Below are 10,833 nucleotides of genomic sequence, written 5' to 3'. Positions count from 1 at the left end.
TCTGTGTTGTTTTGCACAGTTCCATCAGAATTACTATTTCCGCTAGTATGGTTAGTGCAAGGTAATGATTCACTTAAAGGACGTAAAGTATTATTAGTAAATTTGCAACGGATGATAATATTTACGATTTTTAAATGCCATTCAGCATCTATATGCTCTTTCATTGTTTGTGAGTTTCTCTTTTGGCTTAATCGTTGTAAAGATAATTCTGTAGAGGTATTTTTATCATTCATAACACCTAATTGAAGAAATTTACTTATCTGAAATTTTAAACCGCTAGTAGAGCCTAAGTTAGAGTTATTGCTATAAAAGTTGTCCTTGACTTGAACTATGAGTGACCCCAGTAACAGCAAAAAATAACTAGGCGAATGATTTAAAATTTCGCTTGCATAGCACAGAGGTTCGGTGTTCCTTGCAAAGTAGTTGGTAAGCGAGTCTAGGAGACCAATTAAGCAATTTATTTGACTTTCGGAGGGGCACTTTTTACTAAAGAATGTTAAAATTTGAACAAATTAAAACCAAGACAAGATAATATCGTGCTAGTGAATATAATTTCGCAGTACCTGAAATATTTCATCACAATTAGACACAAAGGGAAAACTTGGTTTGCAATATCATTTACCACGCGTACATCGCTCAAATTTTTAGCAGCTGTCCATAACTGTAGAAGAATATTCAAAGCATGATTCGTTCTAATAGTCGAGTCACGCCTAGAAATGAACGTTTAATAAATCAAAGTTAAGATGTATAGATATTTGGGCTCTATATATAAACACCACCATTAATATTATTCTTACCGCTTATCATGAAGCAGAATATGGATCCAATTTATGAAACCGTAATGTTTTAATAAAGATACTGCTATACTGGGTATTTTGCAAGCATTATAAAAAATCTGGAAGATAGCATCCTATACGGACCGAATAAAATTTTTGAGGTCATAAAAAACAATTTCTATCAGATTCTTAAGAGCACAAGACTACCTGAGACTCTGTATCACAAGAGAAGGAATTGTAATAACATAATAAAGATAGAGTAATTTCTTCCTTTATGTATAGGCTGTAGTCTTCAATTCTTCGAAAACTATTTTTCAAGAGATTCAATGCCCATGATCGCTCCTATAACATTATTTTTTGCAAGGTCATTTTAAGAGATCAATTTTAGATGGTCTATCATGGAAGACTGCTAACCTTCTCATTAGGGCTTGTAAACAGGCCTTGAAACAGATGTAACGAACGAAGATTTAAAGTTGGTTTCTTCAGAAGATATTCGTTGAGCACTAGATACATTTTATCCTCTAGATCAACAATATTGTAGACGCATCAGAGATAATAACCTGATAAAATTATATTTTTAGTTAGGTGCACCGATATTACCGGGATGAAGGACAACATCGACGTAACATGCAATTAAATTGACTGTAATGCCGGCTAGCTTGTAGTTTGGGCTAGTGATACTGTTCTTTAAGGTGTCTAGTACCATGAAAATCTAAATCGAATATCAATAATAATTAATCAGTGGTACTAAGTGCGTAGCATTACAACATGCGTATTGATATCAGACTCCGTCAACCTGAGTTTTTTCGCGAAATCTACTATCAGCGGCAACTGACTCAAACGTGCTTAAAATGTAGTAACCCATGGCACGAATATCATCTTCGTCAGAGGTAAGAGCAGCTGCAGAATAGCATAAACAATCTCTTTCCAGGAATTGATGACAGTCAACAACACAACCTAATGTTCACAGATATAGAAATTAAGCAAACTGCAGGGACTTTAGCATGATATTGTATTTTACATTCAAGCCGGTACCTGGTTGAAGCAGGCCACAAAAGAGTGGTAACAGGAAACAAGGATCATATAGAGTAGGATCGTCGGAATATGATGTCCAATGTGCTATTTTCGCCTGCAATGACATTAACAACATTCTGTATTATTTCATGAATGCTCTACAGGAATATTGCACGCAGCTTATTACAACGCAAGTAGTTTAACATATGTACCTTTAAATTGCGAGATAAAGGAAAATTAATGATACTTTTTCTCATTTGTTTACGATCTAGAATTGATAAAATTTCCTGCATACTAGGTTGTTCCCAGAGAGTTTGAAAGCTAGCAGATTTACTTCGATTTTTAAAGTATTCTTTAGCAGCAGGGCCCCAAATTATAGGTGAACTTAAAGACCGGAGATTTAAGCATCAAAGTATTACAATAATTTCTCATTACTTAAATTATGTTATGACTGAAGCATTGATAATTAATAATTCATACCAAACATTAGCTATCGGAAAATCATTCGATTCGTATTTCTGTAGGAGATACAGTGTTTGTTGATCTAAATTACGATAATCGAAGTACGCTAATTATTAGCACAGCAATACCATAGTAATATGTAGTACGGAATTACGTATGGACTAAACATACCTTTCCTCTTTAATGTGGCTGTATAAATACACAGCAGCGGTACCAGATCATCTTGTTCGCAGCAGCTTCCGGATGACAAATTTTCAATGGTGATAAGCAATTGCAATATCGAACATTCATCATCTTCGGTAACATCTATGAAGGGGAAATAATTGTTTCTGAGGCAAACCCGTTACATAATAAAAATTTTTGTTTCTTATAGTACAGTCCAATATTGCGTATTTATTCTACATAATGATCATCGAACAGTTACAAAAATGCTAGTAACGGAGCATGATAGCTGATTTACTTTTTTCTGTCGCAAACAGTGGTAGCAAACTATTATGAGTTGAGATCAATACCATGAAGTGTCGATACAATACTGTAAGTTGTTCGGAGATATCTTGCGGCTTTATCTTGGAAATGATATCTATACTTGTAACTAAGGTATCTATGGTAGGTTTGAAGAAAGTGTCTTTCCTGCGGATATGAGAAAATATATTTAGTGTATTATTGAAGAGCTTCTAAATACGAATATTGCTGAATGTTGCGATGATGATATACGAATTTAAGGTACATCACGTACATGCAAATGGCATCAACAAAATTTTTCCAAAAATCGATTTCAAGTGTAGAACTTTGACATAAACTCTGCAAAATAAAGGCATCTAAGGGATTATATACGCACCTTAGAAAACATTTAATTATTGTAGTAAATTATTCGAATAGTTACAAACCTCCGTTAGTTTAGCTTGGACGATGCTTGAATACTGACTCATTAGAGTAATTTGGTTTTCGTCTACTAAGCAGATATTGATGACCAGAATGTTAAACAGTATCGACTGATATAAACAAATAGAATTCGATGTATTTACTAGGATATTTTACCTTTTTGATCCAATAATTTTTGCAAACCTTTAAAGCAGGCCGTGATGAAGTATAATTCAGTTTCTCTATCCAACTTTGCCGTTACGGTTGCAAGTATAAGTAGCTGGTATCTAGATCATAATTATTCTTATGGTTACTAAAACAGAGTAAACATTGAATTAAGTCTCTACTCTATCGAGAATAATTGTACTTATTCCAGATAAAGTCTTCACGATGCAGTAGATTTGTTATTATTTCATGCAAGACATCACGAATATTTTCTGGTATAACTTTTTATGTGAGAAATATAATAATTATTACTAAAGTTGCATTCGATCATTTGGTATAAGTTCAGAACTTACGATTAAGTTTGCATAAGTGACACACAATCTTGTATATCAGCTTCTACAGAAAAAAAGAGTAGAACTTCAGACATTCTTTCTTGATCAATACGATATTGAATTTACTTAATACCCTAACCTCATTCGGAGAATCACATGTTACAGGAATACTGTGTAACAGGTTAAAAGCATTTGGCCAAAACATTTCAGCAAACATCTTTAGACAAGAAACTAGAAAGAAATTGTCTTATAAGTAAGAGTAACCTACGGTAAAGCGTGAACAAAGAGTACAATTTTCATTGAAAACGTAAATTTCGGCGTATAATCGTAAGTGTGGAGTATTGTACTTGCCAGATATTTTATTATTCTGGTTAACGTTCTCGCAGTAATGAACCAAAAGCTTTAAAAATTCGGAGGTTTCAGACTCAAGAGGAATGGATTTGCTTGATAATATTCGATTTTCAAAGATCATCACATGCAAAGGACTATCTAAAATCAATGCCGTCAGGACACTTAGATGTAATATACCGCTATTTTTTAAGCAATAATTTACAGTGCTTAATGGTAGTGGACGTATGTTAACGTGTTGAAGCATAACGTCTATTATAGCTGTTTCTAAAGATCCGAAATCTTCATTTATTGTCGATGACACTAGGTTAAACCAAAGATTTTCCGGCATCTGACTAATTAGGGTATCATTTCGTAGTATATGTGGAAGAACTGACGAAATGGTGCATCTAAAGTCATCCTGAGGCAACTTTGATTGAAGAACGATATTCAAAATTTTTAAGTTGCTTTTTGCATCGAAGCTAGAACAAAATTCACGAACCAAACGCAACCATATATCTACATCGATGTTGTCAGGATTCTCTATCAAAAAGATAGTTGCAGTATGGTTACAAAATAATATATAAAATAATTATCATAATGGTTGCTTGCAATGTTGTTCGCTTGACTTACTGTAGTCATCTAATTGGGATTGCTCGTGCACAAGTAGATCGTAGTTACAGCCCAATTTAGAAATATACTTCATTATAAAACGATCTTTAAGTTCTTCCTTAGAATTGCCATGATTTAATTTTGTATAAGTTGTAAATACAACTCTGGCATAACCGAGCAGCCAGGTCTTCAATAATGCTTTACGGCTGTAATTGAGTTCAAAACAGAGATCGATCAAACAGTTATGCAATATTACACTGGCGATGTTCAATATTAGGGACTCGGCATTATTATCAACTGCTTTAACTTTATCAATCCAATTGCAAATTTTATTAAAAAATTCTTCGAACGCTGGGATAACTATAAGTTCTACTTCATCAGATACCTATGAAATAATAAAAGTTACGATAGTTTAATTGTTACTAGGCTATTTTCCTCGAAGATATTACTAACTCACCGCTTTTTCTATATGAAAGCTTGACATGACCATAGCTACATAGTACAAAAACTCTCTTAATAGTACGTCGACATTATCCGAAGAAATCATGGATGTTTTGATAGAATTAAGCACAATTGTAGAAATATAAGGTTCCAACTTAATATCAGTGTGCTGATAAGAGGGTTCTGAGTCGCTAGTAATAAGCTTCTTTAATTTCCTAGGTGATACTGAGGTTCCCTCGAGGTCGTTATTTTCAGCTTTACGTTTCGATAATGGTATTATGTAACTGCTATTTTCGCTGTTAGCTACAATGACGGAGTCAATTAATAATGAAAACAATTCTTCAAGTAGATCTGATATTGTATACTGATTTAGTAATGCTTTTAGACATTCTTCTCCAATAGGTTTTCCTACGAAAAAATTATAATATATTTCAAATATTACATCTACTACAATTATAGCATTTCAGCAGTAATCATCGACATACCTATGATAATTAAGGATCGACGCCTTACAATGTTGATAACAACTTCATAATCATTTTTTAGAAAGTCTTTGCAGAAATTGACAATATCTCCCAATGAGCTATAAATTGAATTAGAATTTAGAGGCGCTAGTAATTCATATAATTCTTTTTTTATGGATCTTGATTCATCTACAATGAAACACCAATATGATGCAAAATTTAATACAGATCCACAAAATATTAAAGATAGTGCTAATGAAGTTCAGGTTCTCATACTTTCTTTGATTTTTATTCGATTCATAGCAAGTTTTAGGCTGTCTTTGATGGTAGGATTTACAGCCTATATAAATAAATAAACTTTAGAGTCCATAATATAACGATTTTAGTTGAAGCAGAATTCACCTGTTCAATTTTGTCACTAGGCCAGAATCCGGAGAGAAATTTGTCAAGATTACCATGATATAGGACTATGCTTGTATGTTGTAGCTTCCACATATTAAAGATTAACGATTTGCTATATGCCATGGGCAATTAAAACAGAGCGATAATGAATGATATCAATTTTACCATTCAGTGAATATATGATGGAAAATGAAGTCTGATAATTAATTACATTTATACTTGCGCCTACCTAGAAGACAAGATTTCTTTATCGATCACTTTTAGAACTAATTTATGAACAATTCCAAGTACGTCACACCGATAGCGACTGATACCTTTAAAAATCCTACCCAAATATTGTGCCAAGTTTCCTTTAATTTTAACGGAAAATATTCAAAAACGAAGAACAATGCAGTAATTTGATAAAATTTTTATAACAATCTGGCGTTATAACTTACTAAGGATTGGGTAATTTTCGGTTTTGTCACTTTCCATATATCTGGAGTAACATAGTAAGCTTGCACTTGCAAGAGGACTGCATGGAAGACTAAAGGATAAATTACAAAAGTTTAAAAAAGGTAGGGCCAGCAATATGAATGAAATATTTGAAATAGTAAAAATTACATAGATTTTTCTGTCAATTACCTAGGGCCTTCTCCTTTATTTAGGGACGTCGCTGCCTTTGCGTTTTCGGAAGTTAGAACACCTATCGCATCGTAAGGGTTTTGCAATAATTGCCTTATCGTTTCATCTAACCAATCATTTATGAATGCTATATCGTGTACACTATGATCTCTCAAGCATTCTATCCATAAATCAATTTCCGGCTCATTTTTCTCAAATAGTCCAGTATTGGCTAAAATCTGTACATGTAGAAAAATTAAAAGTGCATAATTATGCATCAAATTTGCTTTTAAAGTAATTGAGATTAGTATTGTCTATTTGATAATGTAGCGGACATTAATTATATAAGGTAATACCTTACGAATTAATGAAAGTGTCAATTTTCGTGTCTGATTACGTGCTGTATTTTGATATATGGAAAGCAATATTCTGAAAGGTGAGCTGCTAGATGACTTGGTCTATATTTCATATAGAAAATAAAAATATCTTAGAAAATAGTATGCAACTTACACAATTTAAATGAGATTTACCTGCAGCCATTTAAAGCTATCAATAGGAACATTAGATAGCAATTGAATGAGTTCGAGTTCTAGTGATTCGTTTGTGGACTCTCTAGTCTGCAATAACATATTGCTGACATCGAATCTACCACTTTCCATTTGAAATATTGTAGGCGATAATTCTTGATACTTTCTCATTACTTGGACGAAGCGTAATTTAACTACATCAAGTACTTCACCGGAATCTTTTAAAAATATATTAAATCCATTTCAACTTTGAATATTTCGAATAAGGGATCAACGGTATACAGTTATTACAATGATATTTAGCAACAGAGAGACAAGACGTTGAGTAAATGGTACCTGATAGTAGTGACTTCATCTTAATTATTGTTTTGATATCGGGTAGATGAGCGAAAAGTGATGCTTGTGTAACATTTAAGATGCCATCGTTAGAGTTACCGATGATTTGTCTTTGCATATTGACAAAATCGATAGTTCGTTGAAGCAGTATGAGTAGAATATTTAATCCAGTAAGTTGTGTTAGGTGGGACGGATTCTGGTAAATAGAATATACGCGTATTTGGTTATTGAAGTCAGGACTTTGAAAACCCAGGTTATAAAGCGTTTATCAGGTAATTTTGAGAAAAACTCTTACCTGCAAAATACGACTCAAAGTCGAACGACTTACAATAGCTGGAATTATGTAAGGTAAAATTGTATCAGCGATGTTTTGGGTATTACAATTCGTAGGCAATAGCTCCGCGGGAGGCTTAGGTAATAAGGTAAGAAGCTGCATACAAGGATTGTTAGATTTAAAATATTGATTATATAGTATTACTAAATGCTAATTTATGTCGATAGAGTGTAAATGGTACAAATTTTCAAAATGTGATTGATGAAAAGCGTTACAGTATGTATGTACATACTCTGCATAGCAATGTCATGTTTGGTACCCAATTAGAAGCTGTCGGTTCTATCGCTATAGGTAAATTTTGCACGTAGGAAAACGCTACATCATGGCAATTTGCAGCAATCCGACATATTAAGTTTTGTACGAGGGTATCATCATTCATTTTGTTGATATTTTGTAAAAATTTCAGAAGAATAGGATTATTGGTAGTTGTCATCGACCTGAATGATATAAATGCATAGATAAGATAGTGATTAAAAATATATTCCGTAAAGATACTGTATATACATGGATGATAGTACTCGTAGTTGACATCTCTAAAAGGTATTGTAAAAGTTTTATGTGATAGATCAATAAAGGGACCAACCTTTTTTTATTTTCGGTAATAGATTTACTCGCGAAACAAACTCCATGCTTAACAGAACAGCATATATAACAAAGGAAAGTGTGTATTAGCACGCGGATAGAAATTGTGTCTTCATTTCTGTTTGAATCATCCGATTGGTACTTCCGTATTAGCTTGTCGAAATTGGAATTTGATTGTAATGTTGGATTACTCTTTGGGATACTTTGTGTATTACTGTAAAGGCTAGCAAACTGACTTAAATTGTAGCTATTAAAAAATAACACTTTGATCTTCTTAGGGAGTTCAGCATTGTTTATCACCTGTGTAACGTAGTTTATTAGTTCAGAGTGCTTTAAAATTAATAAAATGGCAATCAAAGGTTTTGATCAATTGCCTGCCATAACTGGCGTAGGATAGAATACACTTAATATTTCATACCCTATCAAGAAATGTCGTTAAAACATTTAAAATTAATTCAGGAGGATCGTCGGTGAGATTTTTGATAATGACTTGAAAAAAGTCTACCAAAATGATTATGGAAGTAACTTTATTAGTTCCAAGAATGCCGATAGTTGCGGTAGTTCGAAAATAGTATAATCGAATTGACTGTTAGACCTGACCTTTTAGTTTCAGAGACTGTGTGATAACTTCCAAATCTCCACATCGTAGAATTGCTAACGCGAACTTGATGTAATGGTATCGAGGGCTATCTTTCTTCTGTATTATCATAGTATAAAAAATTCATGTATTTATGCTATCAATCTTACTTTACTTTTGTGAATGATAAGAAGAAGTTTTATTTATGACAATGCATACAACTAAAATGTATCGCTATGTGCAATTGTGCATGTCTTATGTACTGGCAAGGACTGCTAGAAGGTCTTCTACTTGTAGTCCATAGTACAGTACTGGTTGTCATTTCTATATTAGATCTACAAACAACTACTTTTATTAATTATGGTTTATTACTGCAGTAAGGATTGTGTTAAGTAAATATTTTATTTTATTGAGTCGATACTATCTAAGTTACTAGCAAGGATACTTCAAGACTATTCTGCACATGGTAGTTGGTCATTCGTTTACTCTGATGTTATGAATTTTGATCATGGTTGGTATTAATAGTAGAAGAGAAATTCTTGTAGTTGCAAAGTTTACTAAATCTGTTTACGTTTAATTTGGGTGGTCTATATCGTGCTTATGGACTTGATTAAGGTTTTCTGGATATTATTGCAAAGTATAATTGGTTTATATTATCATTACCTCATAATGCCGGCGTGCTAAATTGGTGAATGGTTTGTAAGAAAAATTAAAGTTGGAAGAGACCTCACGTGCTGTAATAGTATTGACATCAACCATGGAAGTTAGCAATTGTAAACAAAAAGCAACACTTTCAATATCAATCGGTTTCCTGCTAAAGCAGCGATAAAGGCATCTCATATGCTTTTCTATGATGCTATTGACAATGTTAATGGCCGCTGACACATTAGATTTCTCTTCCTTGACATCATCCAGTGTCTGGTGTATTTTATCGAAGGCGTCATTTAACTAATCACAAATACAAAATGGATTAGTAGCAGGGTAATAAACACCTAACATGATGTTAATAGTTATAGTTAGGTGTCAAATAGCTGGAAGTAGAAGATTGATCGACGATATAGTCGACTGATGAACTTATTAAGCAAAATTGAGCAATGCCCGAATATGAGAACTATTTGCACAGCATTGGTCTCCGCAGGTAGGTGCAAAAATAAAGTTGGCTATTCTATTGCTTATTTTACGTTTATTGCTTTATACACTAGCGGAGTCTTCTATACGTATTCAGCATGCGCATGGAATAAAGTTGATCATCTCAGCGAACGATTGCTTTACCTGATTGAGTGATAGCTCAGTCCAATTCTTGTTGACCAACAGCATCGCTGCACTAATTTTTGTTCCCAGCTGAGACATGATGTAACCTGCGTTGATCACGATTCTACTGCACGTATGATAAATGAGTTGTTATAGTTATCTTCGAGCTCGAATTGCACCCAATTACATTTCTTACTTGTTACTTGATGATAATTTAGATGCTGAGAAGGCGATTGCAAGGAATGAAGAATGCCAAGCTTGAAGGTTTTCCTCTGCAAGGTGTTTGCAGTGGCGAGGCTGCTCGCTGCATTCAACACGTTTCCCTGGCTGCGAATCCGATTAAGGTTAATTAAGTAGGGAAATTTGATATTCTCCTGAAGTGATACTAGAGTATATTAGCGGATGGGCTGTTATGTGCATTAGTCCCTACATTGTCGATTCCGAGTAGCAGGATTGTGGCAAGCAACTACAGTACACAGTACTGTACACTACAGTCTTCATACTGTAAGACGATGACCCTTGACTACAGTACAGTGTACTGTACACTGTACAGTACTTCTACAATACATTGTATTGTGGAAGTGCACTGTACAGGACAGCAGTTGCGGAATCTTTGGCTTACAGTGTACAGTGTACAGTACTGTACAGTAGAGTACACCGTACTGTAGAAGTGCACTGTACAGTACTGTACACTACTGTACAGCTGTCACGGAATCTTTGGCCTTATCCTGTCCACACGCAGTACAATCAGAAGTTTTTTCTACAGT

At 33.8% G+C, this 10,833-nt stretch overlaps 1 protein-coding gene across 1 annotated transcript in view; it reads right to left on the bottom strand.

The window, feature by feature from the left end:
- The window catches only part of TRIADDRAFT_54749 (uncharacterized protein), a gene marked incomplete at both ends in the record, with an annotated part of 10,996 nt that extends 831 nt beyond the window's left edge, over positions 1-10,165 (bottom strand). Inside the window, 30 exons of the mRNA XM_002110552.1 lie at positions 564-710; positions 798-910; positions 984-1,118; positions 1,191-1,297; positions 1,377-1,488; positions 1,573-1,733; positions 1,812-1,905; positions 2,003-2,174; positions 2,271-2,334; positions 2,424-2,558; positions 2,989-3,070; positions 3,140-3,244; positions 3,750-3,841; positions 3,875-4,480; positions 4,571-4,934; positions 5,007-5,398; positions 5,476-5,573; positions 6,086-6,206; positions 6,294-6,382; positions 6,481-6,698; positions 6,816-6,917; positions 6,990-7,204; positions 7,323-7,518; positions 7,618-7,752; positions 7,889-8,093; positions 8,240-8,538; positions 8,657-8,739; positions 8,839-8,935; positions 9,479-9,733; positions 10,088-10,165. Coding sequence (XP_002110588.1) covers positions 564-710; positions 798-910; positions 984-1,118; positions 1,191-1,297; positions 1,377-1,488; positions 1,573-1,733; positions 1,812-1,905; positions 2,003-2,174; positions 2,271-2,334; positions 2,424-2,558; positions 2,989-3,070; positions 3,140-3,244; positions 3,750-3,841; positions 3,875-4,480; positions 4,571-4,934; positions 5,007-5,398; positions 5,476-5,573; positions 6,086-6,206; positions 6,294-6,382; positions 6,481-6,698; positions 6,816-6,917; positions 6,990-7,204; positions 7,323-7,518; positions 7,618-7,752; positions 7,889-8,093; positions 8,240-8,538; positions 8,657-8,739; positions 8,839-8,935; positions 9,479-9,733; positions 10,088-10,165 — 5,072 coding nt within the window. The remainder of the gene's footprint in view (positions 1-563; positions 711-797; positions 911-983; positions 1,119-1,190; positions 1,298-1,376; positions 1,489-1,572; positions 1,734-1,811; positions 1,906-2,002; positions 2,175-2,270; positions 2,335-2,423; positions 2,559-2,988; positions 3,071-3,139; positions 3,245-3,749; positions 3,842-3,874; positions 4,481-4,570; positions 4,935-5,006; positions 5,399-5,475; positions 5,574-6,085; positions 6,207-6,293; positions 6,383-6,480; positions 6,699-6,815; positions 6,918-6,989; positions 7,205-7,322; positions 7,519-7,617; positions 7,753-7,888; positions 8,094-8,239; positions 8,539-8,656; positions 8,740-8,838; positions 8,936-9,478; positions 9,734-10,087) is intronic.
- Positions 10,166-10,833: the final 668 nt, after the last annotated feature.

Source organism: Trichoplax adhaerens, genomic scaffold (assembly GCF_000150275.1).
Source record: "Trichoplax adhaerens TRIADscaffold_3 genomic scaffold, whole genome shotgun sequence".
Classification (NCBI taxonomy): Eukaryota; Metazoa; Placozoa; class Uniplacotomia; order Trichoplacea; family Trichoplacidae; genus Trichoplax; species Trichoplax adhaerens.
The sequence above is the reverse complement of the archived record's forward strand: the minus strand, read 5'-3'. Positions and strand labels throughout refer to the sequence as shown.